Genomic DNA, 18,095 nt, shown 5'->3' on the forward strand with positions numbered 1-18,095 from the left:
CATGCGAATCGCTTGTTTTCCCCTGCTTCTATTTATTTCTCTCAATAATTCGAAATCTTTATTTATTTAATGTTTTAAAGAATTTAATATCTTTCTCTCTTTTGTGTGGCTGCATATAATAATATTTTCGTCTTGCAATAATATTTTGCTACTATCTTTTTATTATCAATAATTTTAGCAATAATTGCTGTTAAATTAACGAACGACATCGAATTCTACAAAAATAATATTACATATTCCCATTAAAAAAAAAAAAAACCATTAGCTTTTTTCTGTATACGCTTTTCTTTTTTTAGCGTTTTATGTGTACACACGTGTCGCCGTTATAAGTCGACGAGATTATAGGCCGCCTGATTTTATTACACATCAATATATATTGCATATATATATACGTATATACCTTTGTTATTGAATTTCAAAGATTGATCTGTTTTATGATGCTGATTTCTATCGTTGCGTTCCACGTAAATCTAAAACACATTCATACAATTCGACGAATGGAATTTGTAATAGGATTGCGTGACGATGCGTGAATCGTTGTAGATATCAATGGGAAATCATTCATGTAAAACGTGAAAATTGTTTTCTGGAGTTGCCGATTTTAATCAATTTTCAAAGTATGCCGATCGATTATATTATTCGCAGACATGCAATGCTTTTTTTTACATATTATAAATTTTGTAAACCTAATTTTATTTATAGAGCTTATATATGTATTATATACAATATCTTATTTATAGAGCTATTCGCTTTCTTTATTGCCGCTTGAATTTTAGTAAACAGGAAAAAACTTCGCGAAATAGAAGAAATTAAATTGAGACATATTTATTAATTATTATTTATTAATAATATAATAATAATAATAATTATATATAATAATATTATTAATTAATTTATTAATTATTATTAATTATTATTATAATTTCCTTCGCTAGTGTCTCTGTATGTGTATGTTTTCTATATAAATCTGGAAATACCGGTTTTGTGGGATATTCTATCTTGCTTTAGCTGTTTATTGAAATCTGTTGGCACGCACAAAAAATAATCATTTAAATATCATCGCGCGTACCGAAGAAAAGGTCACTGGTTCGGCGAATTGTAGAAAGGATTGTGGAAAATAATGAAATTTACAATTAATTGCCTTGAGTATATCGTTATTATTTTGATGACAAGAGTTATTTTCAATCGCGCTTTAGTCTCATACAATATACTCTACAATGTAACTACGTTCCAATTCGGACTATAATGGCACGTGAAAGATACACGTGGAAAGGATATATAGTCGATGTGGATGCAACGCATTGCTCTCGCGCACGTGGAAGAATATTTTGATATCGTCAGCTATATAGCGACTAAATTAAATCCCGGCAAGTTTCGCAATTAAATTAATTAATATATACAGTTGAAAATATATAATGATTTTATTCATATACTTGCTTACAATTAATAATTATTAATTATTGATTGGATGGAAAATATATTCAAAGCGTGGAGTTTAGTTTTCCAACGTATCGTACGAATCGATAGCATGCCTTGATAGAAACAAATAATAATTAATGGAAAAAGAAATAAAAATTAAACTGGACATAAAAAATGCATATTCTCTTATTAACGTAATTAAATTTTAATCAGATTGTAAATAACAATGATATTATAATTTAGCGAATAACGAATATGATCAATTGTCAAACAAGCATGTCACACGCAGTTTTCTAACTAATTTTTAGATATTACAAAATTATTATACCAAATTAATTTTTAATATAGAATATACGCAATTCTATTTTGATAAAAATTGCGCGATATGCTTATCTCATTTATGTGTTCTCGTGAATGGTATGTTTTATCCAATCATCCATTATCTTCCGGTCGCTCAAGGACCAGCGTCGTTGTCGTCATTCGCACACTATTGTGTATAATTTCTGAATATACCGACATGCAAATGATAGCTCTTATCTCCCGACATGGTTGTTGCACCGAGACTGCGTGTCAGTCTCGCGATGGTTTACGATTAATTTATAACGGTATTGTTACTCCGAATCCGCTGCGAGAAGAAATCATCTACTCGAGTTGCATATACAAAGTTACACAGCTGTGATGTTCTTGAAATAGTCAAGATCTGTTTTGATCTCATGAATTCTCATCAAGCTACCATATATATCTCATGCAAGGAGTTGTTTCCATTCCGAAAGTCACATCCACCACGATTAACGTTTAAAAATGTACATAAATTTTAGTATATGCGGATTTTTCTTTTGCTATATTTGCCGATGCTTGAAATTTCCTGGTATTTACATTGGGATATGTCAGGAGTATAAAAATTATTAATATTATATATTTTTGTGTTGCTTTTTATTAAGCGGACATATTAAAAGCATTTTCGTAAACACGGTAGCGTACTTTCATCGACAAATCTGTTTGTGGTATGTTATTATGAAATGAATGTAGAATATCTACGATGAATCTTATATTCATTCCGATTGACCGTGTTCTCGCTTTTATTTTTATCAGAACAAGGTCAGCTGCAATTATTGCAAGATACAATTCCTGAAGATAATAATCTTTCCGCCGCTCAATAATAATTGATTGCATAAAGCCAATATGTTTGTCTTACAATAATTTTTCTAACAAAATAATTTTATTTAGACGCGAGAATAGGTATACAGATTTTTACTTATAAAAAAAAAAAAAAAGTTAAATATAATTATCAAGGCATTATTGCTATTTATAAATGATAAGAGAGACATTTATTTATGGAATGCCTTCTTAAAATTAATATATTAAAAAAATATGATAGAAGTAGGATTGTGTAAAAAAACAACAATCTTCATTATCGGAGCACAACATTTTTTTTTTTACTTAATTAATTTTTAAAAATAATAAAAAAAATTATTAAACTAATTTTATGTAAAATGTATTAAGAGATAAAAAATATATATGGGGGGGGGGTGAAATTATTTGTATTTTAGTATTGTCTAAAAATAAACGGCATTATCTAACTATAATAGCTCGATGCTTGACTTTCCTTTCCGACGACATCGCCAATCAATACATTCAGGAGCGATATTGCGTGATCGGATGTATTAGACACATCGTAATCTGATCATATTTATGAACCTCGTGATGCTTGTTTAGTGATTGTACATAATAAGTAGCCGTTGTCCGCATGCGGCACGTGTCTGCTTCGTGAACAGCTGCTAGTAGAAAAATAAGAGGGATGTATCGCATGCTAGCTTCTTATTCTTCACGTACGCCAGACTTAAATAGCGTTATTAAATAGACGACTGTGTCCGGTAATTTTCAATAAAATATAATGCAAGATATATTATAAAATATAAATTGATCGATACTATTGCGAGTGATTCTACTGCGTTCGCGAAATGTCAACTATCGAGAGCGTCGGAGCGAATTTTTTGTTATATCTTTGCACGAGAATAGAATTGCATGTTCAATTACGCAAGCGTGCAACACGTTTGAAGTTTTTTCTGCTCATAATAAAAACGATAGTCTATAACAGGAGGAATTTTACCGGCCGGCTGGAATGTCGTAACGTTCGCGCGACAATAGGGATATCACGTTATGTTCATCGCGATTATCTCGAACGTGTTGCAGCTGTAATTGCGGTATTTGAAATGCCATACATCAATGTGTCATCACATCGATATTTCGAGAGTTTTTAAATTCGAAACAAGCAAGTGGAAAACGCGAGATGACTTTCATCAAGTACGTTTTGTCAGTTATGTAACAGCTGCGAAGAAAGACCTCCTTGAGAGAAGGACATTGAGATCATAATTATCGTATCCTCGAAACTTTTTTTACACGTCTATAAACGCGCAGAAACCCGAGCGGACGCATTGAAATATTGGGCATACATTCCGCAATAAATCGTAGCTCCTTTTCGTGCAATAATATTTGCCTTATACGTACATTGCCATCATTTGTCCGACGATCGTCGACGTAATTTGTGACCTGTATCTATCTTAAGAGAAAATTAGGGGAGCTAAAAATGACGTATGTGGAAGCCTATATCGAGATAATGAAACATATTTCAAAACAAATTGAAACGTAGCTACATGTATATGGTAAATCATCAATCACGCTTGCGTTATCCTTAATCTTTTGTGTCGGTATCATTTATTATGTAATTTGCATGCGCGCGTCAATAGACAATCACGAAAATCAGATATTGAGGAGGAGGAGGAATGCCGCTTTTGATACAGAAAATTTGTTCTAACATCAGACGCTTTGCCAGCGCTTGTCGAAGGATTATCGATCAGTGATACATTTCAAGGAGAGACTAGAAATTGAGGAAGATATTATATTACGATGGCAAAGATTGGCTGATGGTTAATTTTCTTTATAATTTCCGTTTGAGGGGGATTGATATTTTTAGCAAGGTTAATCGTTGACAGAAGAGGACGTACCTCTTTTAAGCTCCCCTCCTCCTTCAGAGAGATGCTAGAAGAAATATATCATCTTCCTGAAAGTATGTTGAAGATAAATTCACAATATATGCTTAAACTTCCTTGAGTCCCTTGTACATTTAGAAATTATACTTATAACTGATAGAATATTTTACAATATCATTATGTAACTGTATCATATTTGCATATGTTCATAACTTAAGGTAGCATACTCGTTTAAAACCTTAAAAAATGAGAACATTTTCTAGATTTTTTTGGCAATGCAACGACTTGATAAAAATTTTTCACAATATTAATATAATATCATTAACGATTTAAATAAAAATTTTCAGCTCCTTTTTTTTTTTTTTTTTTTTTTTTTAAGTTATGGGAATATTTGCAGAGCTCTTTCACATTTTAGGTGGCTGCAAGTTGTTACATGAAAACGTTCGTAAATCACATTCGAAGTGAAAAATACAAGTTTTTTTTTATCAAACATATTAATAACTATCCAAGAGTTTTTTTAAAATTTTTAAAAATAAAAATATGACGGCGTGTTGAAAAAAAGTTCTGCTCTTTTTTCGAAAAAAATCTATCCTTTTTTTGTTTATAACAAAGAAATGCACACTGTGCATGAAAATATAAATCTGCAAATATTGGCTTAACTTAAAAAAAAAAAAAAAAAAAAAAAAAAAAAAAAAAAAAAAATTAAGCTGAAAATTTTTATTCAAGTACTTAATAATATTATATTAATATTGTAAACAAAATAAAAAATTTTTATCAAGTCGTTGCGACGCAAAAAAGAAATCTAGAAAATGTATTCATTTTTCGAGAGTTCAAACGGATATGCCCTCCTTAAGTTATTCTCTGGTGACGGAAATGAATGTGCAATCTTGTAACGGATCGGAAAATATGAAATGTCTGTTGCATTTTATTACCGACAGTATATCGGAATGAAAATGATATGTTGGCAAAGGAATATCTACTCTGAAGGAAGTTGCATGAGTTTCATCGAATTTAATATTTCAAGAAGCTATCTCGTAATCATACGTGTTTCAAGAATACCGTTATTAAAAATATATAATAATAACACTTATATCTAATGATTGCTTAGCGAACTGTTTCTAAATCCATTGCAGATATCAATGCGATAACAATTTAATCTAGACTTACGTAAGCCCCTAAACTCGATCATATTAATCTGCGCGTATGCAATACAATATTGCGAGAATAGGTATGTTATCAGAGAGACTACAATTGTCTCTTTACTCGTTAATTTTTAAGTGTCATCATGCGTAGATAATGTAATAAACAAGATATATATGTATGTCTAAAATTATAACTGTATAGTCTTTTTGATAACTATATTTATATTCTCTCTGATAATATATCTATTTATATATTTATATTTATTTATTAATTTAATTTAATTTAATTTTTATTATATATACATATATAATAAAAATAAAATAAAATAAATATAAAATGAAACGTAAAATTGACATACGTGAGCGTATGTCAATTTTACGAATACTTGAAATCGTATTTTAACCGCGGACGATCGTCGCGTTAAAAAACATCGCCGATTACGGGATAGAACGTTAAAAATAAGTGAAATAGTTCATTACCGTGACCTTCTTTCACCCATCAGAAGGAGGAACTGGGCTATTTCTAACGACAGTGGTGCCCACATGCATCGGCTGCAACGATCGATAATCCTAGCCGCTTCTCACGCGGGACATTCATGTTTTTCGTCACCGAGGCGTTAGGTGCATCGATCGTGTTTCCTCAAGCTAACAGACACGTTGTTTGTTTGCGCGTTAATGTGCGCGAATGCGTGCCGTGCACGAGCGTCTTGGCACGCGAGCGTGCGCATAATGCAGGATGCACGCATATTATTGTCGCAAAATTGTTACCTTCGCTTCTCGCTTCGAGCGAGAGGATGCGACAGTATGCGAAGCTCTATTTATAATACTTCGAGAGTTCGTTGTAACATACATAAAGAGAGATTGTCTCGAGTCTCTCCGGGATGACGAAGACAACGCTCGTTTTCGTAAAAGTAAATTAGTCAGGTTTTTTTTTTTTTTTTAATTTATTTATTTACGAAGCTCGATACTTGCCCGGATTCTTCCACGATTGTGAAGAAGGCAAATATAACTGTATATATTCTTTTTCCTGAAGATTCAAGAGATGCATAACATCGTGTTTGCGATAAATATTTCTGTTACACATATTTCCCGATGCATCATGACGTGGAGATGTAAAAATGAAATGAAAGCGAGACACACTTTAGGTTTACACGTTACTTCGACATAAAGCATCAATATTGACAAAGTAGACATTTGGTTGGTTTTTCTGAGAATTTCAAGTTCCTTTCTTTCTGCGAAAAGTTTTATAATATTTAATGAGAAAATTTTTAAGGAGACCGGTTCAGTTTTTTTTTTTTTCTTTTCTTACCGCGTATACAAAATTCGATATAATCTTTCGGATTTCTTTCTTCATTGCAGGATATTTTGCGCTCGAGATAAACTTTGTGACTTTTGTGATACAAGTTTTAATCATAAACTGTATTTCTAACTACACGGGGAAAAAAAAATTTGCTGCCGTAGCTAAAAACTGCGTTTGGTAACTAGATTTCAATCATAATATTATATGGACAGCAAACATCTTAGCTGTAATATCTATTTATTAGGTGCAACAGCGAACATCTTAGCTGCGATACCTATTTATTAGGTGCTACAAGCAAATCGTTTTGCTGCAGTTTAGAAATTTTTTTTTCCAAACCATGATTAGCTATGGTAGCGAAAATTTTTTTTTTCCCTGTGTATATTTGCAGTTCTAGAGTGAAAAATCTGGAATTGCAAATTGTTTGCGTTTTACGTAGAATTTACGCCCACGCGATCTTCGCGTCTCTGTGATGCTCGCTGCCGGTCTATCTCAAACTCTTTTACGAATACTTCAAAGAAATTCTATCTACGCCATCGCGAATCTCCAAGAAACATGCGTTCTTGATAAAATCATAAGCGTAATATAGGTTTCTGTATTTCTAGCGTGTTACATGTTTTGATAGCATCTCCTTCACGTATAATATATATATATATATTGTATATAAGATACAGATTCATATACTATAAATAGATATTATAGATAGATACTATAGATTCATAATTGATAATAATAACGTATAAACACACACGTATCAATTATATCTTACCGATTACCTGAAATGACTATTGTATTACGAGAAAAATTACACGTTCTTCTTTGCACAAGCTTGCATAAGCTAATTAAATATTCATCATCAAGTGATTTATAGATCTCAATCTCAGAGTAAAGGATAGCATGATGAGAGACCTTTTACGTCGTTAAACATTAATCACGCCATAACGTAAATCGCTCGCTTAATCATACGCTATAACGAACGTGACGATAGCGATGCATCTGTATACTGCGATTTTGATCGTTAATCGCTTAAACTAATGTATGTACGAGAGATTTCGGCTTACGTTAGATAGTGTCAACGTTAGATTCTAGAGCGTATCGAAATAAAGTTGGTAAAGAACCCGCATTAAAGTTGGATAGCACGACGAGGCAACTCTAGACGATCCATTGAACGGCGCGTGCGTTGTGTCACGTATTCTCGTGCAGTTTCATTAATTAGCAATTACCAACGCAACTGTTGCGCAGCGAAAAGCTTTATTATTTTTTAATAAATTTCATAAACGTCATCAAAAAATTCGCGGATCATTGCTAATCTATTTTGTCTATTTTATTATTAATTTCTATTTGTTTAAAAATCGTAAATATATTTCTCTACGGAATAAAAATGAAAAAAAAAATTAAAGATATCAAGTTGCATTTGAAATAGAGGAGTAAGAGGAATTTCCTGCTTTGAGGAAAACTTTTCTTTTTTTTCTTTCTTTTTTCTGAAAAGAATAACACACATGAATATATTCCTAGAATTTGACGCTATGTTAAATGGCAAGGAAAAATTCCGATATGTAATTTTCTTCGAAGATTCACCTCGAAACATAGACGATAGATTCGAGGTAAGTGGCTGGCAGCATTCACGTCGAATTCGTCTTAAGTCCAATTTTATCTGCGCACTCATTAATTGGCAAGCTCCGAGAAGTGGAGCGAGCTTGAGCAGCATTCGAAATACAATGTATTATAATAATACATAGAAAAAATTTGCGTTAATTTATTGTATTAAAAAAATAACTTCTCATGCAGTATTTCATCGTGAATGTGGAGTTGTGAAATTATTAATAAAATAATTAATAATTAATTAATAAAATCGCCGAAACGGGTTTTTATTGTGATAATTTCGTGTGCCTGGCACGTGTCAGTTGGCGCGTGTCAACTGACACGTGTCTATTGACAGATCCCTTTGAAACTGATTCCTGTGCGAGACTACTCTGCGCTATTCCGCATTACGATCCCTCTGAAACAGAATTGGGAGATGCAACAGACTATGAATTAGATAGTGCTTCTATCTTCTAAATTAGCTTTCCCTCGCAAAATCGGCAAATTTCCTGCTGATGGGATGATCTTGGAAAATCCAAGCGCATCAAATATGCGAGATTCTTTGTACGGATATATAGGACATTTGTCCTGTAATATACATAATCCAATATCTTTTACTTTCAATTATTTTTTACTTACAAAAATTGTTAAATTTAAATTTATTTAAAGACCAATAATTATTGATCTGTTTAATTAAACAACGTTGAAATGGTGATATCGATCTCTGGAAGTATACATGATAGATTAAAGTTATTCCCAGATAAATTACACGGATATATCTTCTTTTTAAAATTCTCAGTTTAATTGATTCTATATTGAGTTTATCATTATTAGAATTTTGAAATTCTTAGAGCCTCTGTTGAACTAACATCAATTTACAGTCTCAGAAAGAATTCTGATCAAATCGTTTTTCTTGTCTACATCATAGAACGAAGCCTACAATCGGAAAGGATGCTAAACCAGGCTTAATCGATTTAGATCGATGTAAGAGGTGTTAAAGCCTCTTATAATTTACATATTTGCTCCAGTGTGGAATATGAATGCAACAGCAATGCGACTGTCATATGGCACTGCATTTGTACCCGTAGTAAATCGCTTGTTCCCCGTTTTCACGCTCCCCACTCTCTTTACGGCACTGCAAAGTGGAGCGAAGAGAGACGCCCGACACGCGTGAAATGCGAGCGGGAGGGAGAGCCGAAATAAGCAGCGGAGAGATGGGACTGACACGCGGAGAGGTACCGAGATAAAAAGCCTGGCCGTTCAGTTTCAGGCGCGTAGATCACGTTTAGCAGTCGGACGGTGAGGCTCGCAGCCTCCGGCCATTCCGTTAGGCATTTAAACGTGCGAGCTCTTGTGAACGTGTCGGTGAAATCAGAAAGTGCTCCTCTCCGCGTCACGCTCCGGAATTGACGTCGGGATTGGAATTGGAGCAGTTCTTGCCCGATACATCGCGACTCGCGTTGCTCCTCGGTCGAGGAACTTTCATACCGGGTAGTCTGGAGAATCGGAGCGGATTCGATCCGACAATCCACGAGACCCGTTTCCGTTAATCGATCTTCGTTAACGTCAGTGTCCAAGTGGACGTTTGTTCTCTCGTAGTTGTCGAACGCAAACGCGGCAACCGGTCACTCTTCCTCGAGTTCTTTCTTCCTCGAGAATTTTCAAGTGTGAAGCTGTGTATTGGCAGCCGGAGCTCAATAGCCACATAATGATACCGCAGACAACGAATGGTGAAATGAAGACGGGCAGCATGGACAAGTCCGCTAGATACTTCAATTATTTGAGGACACTAGCGGATCTTACGGCGATGGCTAGCATCATGGCGGTGCAGGTAATTTCGGGATTGTTTGAAACTCGTTTTAATCGATGACATATTTCAACTGACATCGATGTCTTTCGAGAGATCTGACGTGTACACCCAGACATATATTTCGATTAATTCCAGAAACTACAGCGATAAAGTTAATATTGTATTTCAACTTATATAATCATAATAAGAATAAAAAGATATTAAATAGTATATTAATAATTATTATATTCAAGCTGTATATGTATAATTCCTGACACGCGGAGTTCATCACTTTTGTTGAGTCGTAATAACTTTTGATGAGCAAGTTGATTAATTAGGATTTAATTAATGAAACTAGGTATATAATTGAGGAAGTAACTGTAAGAAAACGCAATATCCCAGTGTGTACCTATGATATTCCGATTTTATTAACGAGTCTCGATAGATTTCACCGCAACGGCCATCTGTCACGGTAATTCGGGCAAATAAAAGCGCAGCAGTATTATAGTATTTCGAAAGACATTCGTTACTGCTGTTGGTTGTTGTCGTAATCAACGTATGTCGCAACGTAAGGTAATAACGAACGGGTGGTGTAATGAATTCGACGATGCAATTTTATGATGTGTGATCTGAATTCTAAATTATATCGCGAAATCTTTATACACCGATATGAAGAATGACAGAGAGTATTCGCGAGATGACAGGTACACTCATTGTCCAATATATATATATCATGTTATCGGTAGCCCCACGTGTCTTCTGTCTAATAGCTGTCAGACAGCGTATCAATACGCTGAGTAATCTTATCGAAGTTTTCTGCGAAAACAGCCTTCGCGAAAGCTGCAGCGGCATATTATCTCGGATGAGGGCGTCGGTTAATCTCGATTAGCAAAATTGAAATAATTAACAGGTGAATCAACTCGGAGCTCACGATTGCGAAAAAAAAGCGCGGTGAAACTGTTTATCTCTGGTGATCTATCTGTTTAAATCGTATCGCTTTCCAAGAATTGCTTTTGAACTTTGTCTAAAAATCTCGTGCACTTCGTAAACACGGCTATTCTATGCCACATCAATTTTCTTTAGTAATGCTAAAAAAAAAGATTTTCTTTACAAAATTATTAATTCGTAAAACTGAAAAATGTTCAACTAAAAACGAGAATTAACAGTACACGATATAGGCTTTTCTGCGGATATGATTATCCTCGAATGAGCAAGCGAAATTCGAGGAGATACGGCAGATAAAGTTATGTCGTAGGGTCAAGCAATCGTCGGCCTTAATTAATGTCAATTCACTCGCGCCGTCTGTAATAATAAAACTGCGCTCGCAGCTTTATCCACGTCGCGATAGAACACGCGGAATATTGTGACTTGTGTTTCCGCGATTTAATATTCTATCCGTTCGCGGTTCTTTATACTTGCAAATACTCAGATGAAAGTACCCGAATGCTTCTTATACGAGCTCGATCAAGTTTGATGGGATATGTCGGACAGAATGATGTGCCGCGGATGCGAATGCTTGTCTTACTTTCATAGCAAAGATCTCATCTTATTAGAGATCGTATCAAAGCGTGGAACAGAAGATAGATAGATGGATAGCTTTAGAGTGTAAAAAATTTTTGAATTACGAAAAATGGGATTTACAAAAATTAAATAATTGTGATAGAAATCAAATGAAAATAGAAAGAAGAAAAATTATCACTGAAATATGATATAAGAGTATACGAGAAAGAAAGAAAGAGAGAGTGAGAGAGAGAGAGAGAGAGAAATAATTGTCTGCAAAATTAGGATGTCAGTTTAAACGTTCAAACTACTGAGCAATGGTAATCTAGAATTGATAAAAAATAAGATTAGCGCGTGAAGCTTAACGGGATTTTAGACGAAGACAATGAATCGTGCGAAACAAAATACGATTCGATTACCGCGACTGATTAATAAAAACAATATAAATGTCCAAGAGTACTAAGGAACGTCGATGCAATCTTGATCTTTTGCGACCTTTCAATGAAAGTTCATTGATAATTATATGAAGGGGGAAAAGGTGGGTTCGCAAATAGAACATTGACGTTGTCACATTAGTTTGATTAATCCTTTATCGTGCACGATTTACGTAGATCACGTTGGAACATTTTATATCTGCATCTCGATACCTTCTTGTGGTTTCAGCAAATCATGATTTTAATATCGTTAAATGATTTTTATTATCTTATCTGTAAAACGGATTAATCACATGTAATTGTCAATCTTATCGTCCTTTTTGGATTTATCTGATTACATCGATGCGATTTAATTACATTATGACTGCGTCAACTTAATTTTTAATGACGTAATCATTTTCGATAACATCCAGAGTACTGTATTAACCTCATTTTGACACGAAGCGAACAAGATTTATCGGCGAACTTGCCAAGCCTAAATTTTACAAATAAAATCTCGATATCTATCTCCATGTGCAGATGTATGTCGAAAATTTTCGATAATCGCTTGCAGTTAGACTAATTTTTAGATAATAATAACCGATATCTCATATACAATGCTCAGCTTTTAAAGCGATATATTATTGCAGAAGCATCTCGCTATAGAGAGTATAATGTACTAGGAATTATCGCAGGAAGATTTATATTCCGCAAATAATGCCATGAATTTATGACTGCTTTGCTCGTTGGCGAAATTCTGACGTGACTACCTAAGAAACGAGATTGCGCGAGCCGAGCGTTTAGTTTCGCGATATAACGCGATGTGTTCTCGACGCGTGTCACGTCGTCAAACTAGATTTCGATTTTCGCTCGATTCGTCGCGCCTTGAGAAAATCTTATCGTGCACCTTTAATGGGAATATGCATTGCCGCGGAATGTAAGCACCCGCGTCAATTTATTATCCGCGTACTAATCACGCACATTTTACTTTTATTTTTCTTCCATTGACCTACTTGAAACATCTCAAAATTCTCTTTATCTTTATAGTACCGCGCACAGAAGAAGCGTATGTTTTGAACGAATAAGACGCATTGTGGTAAACATTATGCCAATATTTTATGAAAGCAAACAATTTCTCTTTCTCTCTCTCTCTCATCTTTGAATGTAATAGTCGTCCTCCTTTCGAAGTTTCGCGAGATAACATATCATACGCTGAGAACGAAATGGTAAAATACATGGAGCCTATAAAACGTCTCGAAAATTGGAGTTATTTGAGAAGATAAAAAAAATACTAGATGATATGTACACGTATATAAAAATTGTTGGTAAAAAGGACCTTTGAGTCAACCTGACACGCCTCTTTTATTGTTCTTGTCTCTTACAAGGCTGTTGCAATTGTTGTTTTCTCTATTCTTTGTTGTTTGAAGATTTTTTTCACAACTAAATTGCAGGAATCATCGTACATATCGACAGCTATAGGTAATCGTAACTAGAGAATAATAATATAATTGCCGTACAATGTATACATTTATAAAAAATACGGCGAACCCTATATGTACTCTTATCGCTCATTAATTCTCGTTTGGTAGATGTATACGTTATAAGCAGATTACACAGGCGCACGATAATTGAACTAATTAGTCCGATAATGCGAGGCATTTATCTATTTTCGGAAGAAGGTCGAATGTCAACATGAAAATTCGAAACGGGTGGAATCGAGCAATTGTCGAAAAGGAGTCAAACAATTATTCAAGATATCGCGCGTGTTCTTAATTTTATTTTAGAATTGCCAGTTGCTTTTTTTTTCTATTTGGATCGTGATCAAGATAACGAGACTTAGAGATGAAACGAAGCGCAAGCCAAAATGCATTGGGATAGGGATGCTTAATTAGTGTGTCATATCACTCAATAATTACGTTCGGGTCATTACTCCGGCTTGCGTAGCTCAGTATATATCTGTATATATTTGCGTAAATAAATACATATATTTGCATTTGTCGCAAAGATGATATGATAGTGGCTCTGATAAGAGCAGAAAGCGTAAATGCGACGGGAGCGGTATTATTTGGTGAGAGTTTGCGTTGATGCTCCCCGTGTAATCGAGGGGATACGCACAAATATCGTAAATATTCGTGACGAGATAAGGATAGAGAATCACGAGAACGAAAGGAGACTTTCGCTGGCTGGTCGTCGTTCCGACAGATTATCGAAATCCGAATTTTATTATACAATACGATATCAATTCTTTGTTTATTTTTCTTTCTCGAGTTAATTTTTTAATTCATCGTTATCCATTTTTTTTCGCGTTAATTGCAAATCCTCGAAATCCTTCCACCAATAGTATATCCGGAGTAGACGATTTAATTGAAACAATAGATTTTATCTCTGGTAATCTAATTAAATTCCCTCCATCAAGTTATAGAGAATAGAATCGAGTTATAGAATATTCAAGTCCAGGATTGAGTTTATTTATAGATATATAATTGATGAGATGAATATACATTGTAATTATTAATTTTTCGATTTATACGTATATCGGAAGCAAAATACATCCTTGATAACGTTTTAAAATTGATCTGACTCTCTTAATGATCCGCTTCTATTTTTTTTCTGATTACAGTTCAAGAGAATGCTGAACAAAGAGCTATCGCATTTCTCGGAATCCTCCAAATCTGGCAATCAAATTTCGGAATATATCTGCAGCACCTTCCTTGGTAAGTAGAACGCAATCCTTTCTTGAACTCTGTGACGCACGCAAGATTATCGTAATAACATATAAATCGACGTAAATTATAAGTTTGCGTAGCGAGGAAGGGATAAAGATTGACGTGTGTCGTTTTTCAAGAAAAGACTAAATATGTTTCCGCATAAATGCCAAAGAAACAAATACCGAGAAATTCGCGACAATGCGTCTAACGAGGTCATCGTCAGAAGGCGAGTTTTACGGGTGCAATAAAACGAGCGCTCTTACGCATTAAAAGCCCTTGAAAGACCGTAACCGGTATCACCGTGACCATTCATTCTGGTTAGCTCGCTTTGTCCGATGAACGGGTCGGTCGGTTGTGGTCGCGCAAGGTTTATCATCAGCGCAAATATCATCCATCGATCCCTTTGTACTCGAGAGAGTACAGTGTACTGAAGACACACCGTGCGATAAGAGATACGATTTTTCAGAACGACGCGATATTTTATTGAATATCGTTCCGTCTGCTTAGATCTTTAACGGAGTATAATCTTCCTCTGCGCTTCTTAGCTTCGTTTACGACGCGCTCAATTCATTACGTAGCTTCCTAACGAGTTCCGTTCGATCGTCGGCTATAAAGCGAAAGTTGTCGAAAGAAATCGGAAAGAGGCACACGCTTTCGAAATGAACCGAACACGTTTGATGATGCAACTGCGTAATCTTACAGCCTAATGATAAATTTTCTTAATATCGTTACACTATTTCACACGGATTATCAGCCATCTGCTATTCGAACTTATCGATTAATCCGACTGCAAATACTACAAGCTGATAAAAAAAAAAAAAATCGGATAATCTACAATCGGAGACACATAATGCAGGTTCATTTGTCATTTTGATCGAGCATCCAGATGCAACAATTATTATCGTGCAGTAGCAAACGCAATAGAATATCTCGTTTCGTGTATACAAATTAAATTTTTGTCAACATTCTTCTTAATAAATGATATATTAATTATTTGTCTGCTAGTTTTAAATAAATAAATATAAATTCCAGAAATGCATTATTTTTTTAATGAAATATCCTTACACGATATTGTTTGACATCATATTTTTTATCGTCATATAATAATATACAATTGATATATATATAAAATATATAATTGAAAGTTCACTGCCAAGTTTAGTGTTAATGTCAATCAGAGCTGACGAATTAACTTATCCAATCACGCTTTCGTCGCCTTTTGCCTTCATTAGACAAGCAGCAGGAGCTGGATTTACCGTCTCTTCGAATCGAGGATGCGGTCGCCGCTACGGGTAGCGTGGATGCACGGGCGGCGAAGAAAAAGGATCGCGTACAAAGGGGCCCCGCCGCCATGTCACACATCAGCGGCGTGAAACGGCCATTGACGCACACCAACAGCTTCACCGGGGAGCGGGTGCCGCTTCACGGGGTAGAAACACCGCACGAGGAGGAGCTCGGCAAGGTTAGCCTTTGACATTTAATGCCTTTATCGTGTGTATCGCGAACACGTGTTTTCGCGTTTCCTTCGCGTGTATGACAGGCAATGGCTTTTCCGATATGTAAACGCGGCAAAATTATAAAGAACGAAATTGATCGCCACAAAAATACACGCGCGTCGTATAAGGACGCAATATCATAACTATCTGAAAATTATCTCGAAATCGTTGAAAGAAGCCAAGTCTTAGTCACGGAGAGAAAACGGAAGGTTTTTGTAATTCAAGTAACTCATAAAAAATTATTGGCGTTGTTACGTAAAAGAAAATACACGGATCTCAAAAAATGTGGCAATAAAATATCTTTCGATTAAATAATTAATATATTGTATTATTTTCTATTTGCATTAATAACGCGGTCGATTAATCTCACGACTGCGATTTGCATTTAGGATGAAATGTATAAAAGAGAAAATTCACAGCCGCATTTTTCTGGATTGCTATTCGTGAAATAGATAATCTACGCCTATACATCTTCAGTTCTATCCGAATTCGATGAATTCGCATATTGCACCCACGTGCGATATATGTATTATATTATAATCCTTTCTCTTGGAAAGTATCTAATTATATCGTCAGATATTAACGTGGCTTTTGACAGAATTTCTCGAAATGATATTCACCCACGTACCGATGCTAAACTGATTATAGGGCTTGACAGAATAGAGATTTATTTAACTATGCAAGATTATACTAATGGCAACCTAATGACGAAGCACGTGTAATCCGTTATATATATTATTGATTATGGTTGTAAAACTCTTCGAAAAACATAGAAGGATTTTTAATAGAAGGTTTATAATTATATATAATAAAATATATATTTATATATATATATATATATATATATATATATATATATATATATATAAAATATGGCTTTAAAACGATTATTGCATGATAATTAGTTTTATAATTGGAAAAGTTTGATTTAGTTACGAATAAAAAACATATTTCACTAAGGGAATCCTTAATAACTACGTACACAATAATTATATTGAATCTCAAATAATCAATTATCGCGATAATCCTATTAAAATCATACAGTATATAATTATTAACAATCGTTCTGTTTTCCGACTTCGCAATCAAAATCCAATATCGAGATCAACGTATAATGGATTACACGTGCCATTCAGTCTTATTAACAATGAAGACATTATAATATGTGCTACGCAATTTTACGAAAGCTGTAATTTATTATAATTTATATATATTCATAAAATTTAAATGTTCTTAATTGATATAGAAATATAATCTCATACATATGCGAAAAACATACACATTGACAGTAACATAAACAAACATTTTAATTAATTATATAAGAAATAAAATCCTCGGAGGAGAGGGAGGAAACTAGATTATTTCTAGATTTATCTTTTAATATGGAAGAATCTTCTAAATATAAAGATTCTTTCGCACAAACATTTCGATTTGGTAAATTTTTTTACGGTGAATAACCTCGTTAACTATTTTTATCGTCGGTGATTTCGTTTCTTTCCGTTTCGTATTTTTTTCGATCGACATATAATATTGCCGTGAATTTCATTGCGAATTCCACAGTGTTTTTGGCTTTTTCTGCATCTTATTGAGACTCAATATTTATATTATAAAATGCTATATCACTGTTCGCAAATCGTTGGCGCGTTAGAATATCGGTTTCGGAAATTTCCAACAATATTCTTGATATAATACGTGCGAATACGCCGAGCAAATATTGTATTTACAGTACATCCGACTTTTCGAAAACATTAGCGTGCACA

General features: G+C 34.3%; 1 protein-coding gene across 19 annotated transcripts in view; it reads left to right on the forward strand.

The window, feature by feature from the left end:
* Window positions 1–18,095, forward strand: part of Dnc (phosphodiesterase dunce) — a 264,924-nt gene that overhangs the window by 240,097 nt on the left and 6,732 nt on the right. For 18 of the 19 annotated variants that reach the window (XM_070297096.1, XM_070297085.1, XM_070297090.1 and 15 more), the window contains 2 exons: window positions 14,752–14,845; window positions 16,072–16,301. In XM_070297096.1, coding sequence (XP_070153197.1) covers window positions 14,752–14,845; window positions 16,072–16,301 — 324 coding nt within the window. Of the gene's footprint in view, window positions 1–9,712; window positions 10,261–14,751; window positions 14,846–16,071; window positions 16,302–18,095 lie in introns of those variants that run through there. The other variant, XM_070297098.1, reaches the window with a different exon arrangement.

The sequence above is a fragment of the Polyergus mexicanus genome, unplaced genomic scaffold, assembly GCF_030449975.1.
Source record: "Polyergus mexicanus isolate NDT 795.1 unplaced genomic scaffold, iyPolMexi1.0 SCAF_6, whole genome shotgun sequence".
Lineage (NCBI taxonomy): Eukaryota > Metazoa > Arthropoda > Insecta > Hymenoptera > Formicidae > Polyergus > Polyergus mexicanus.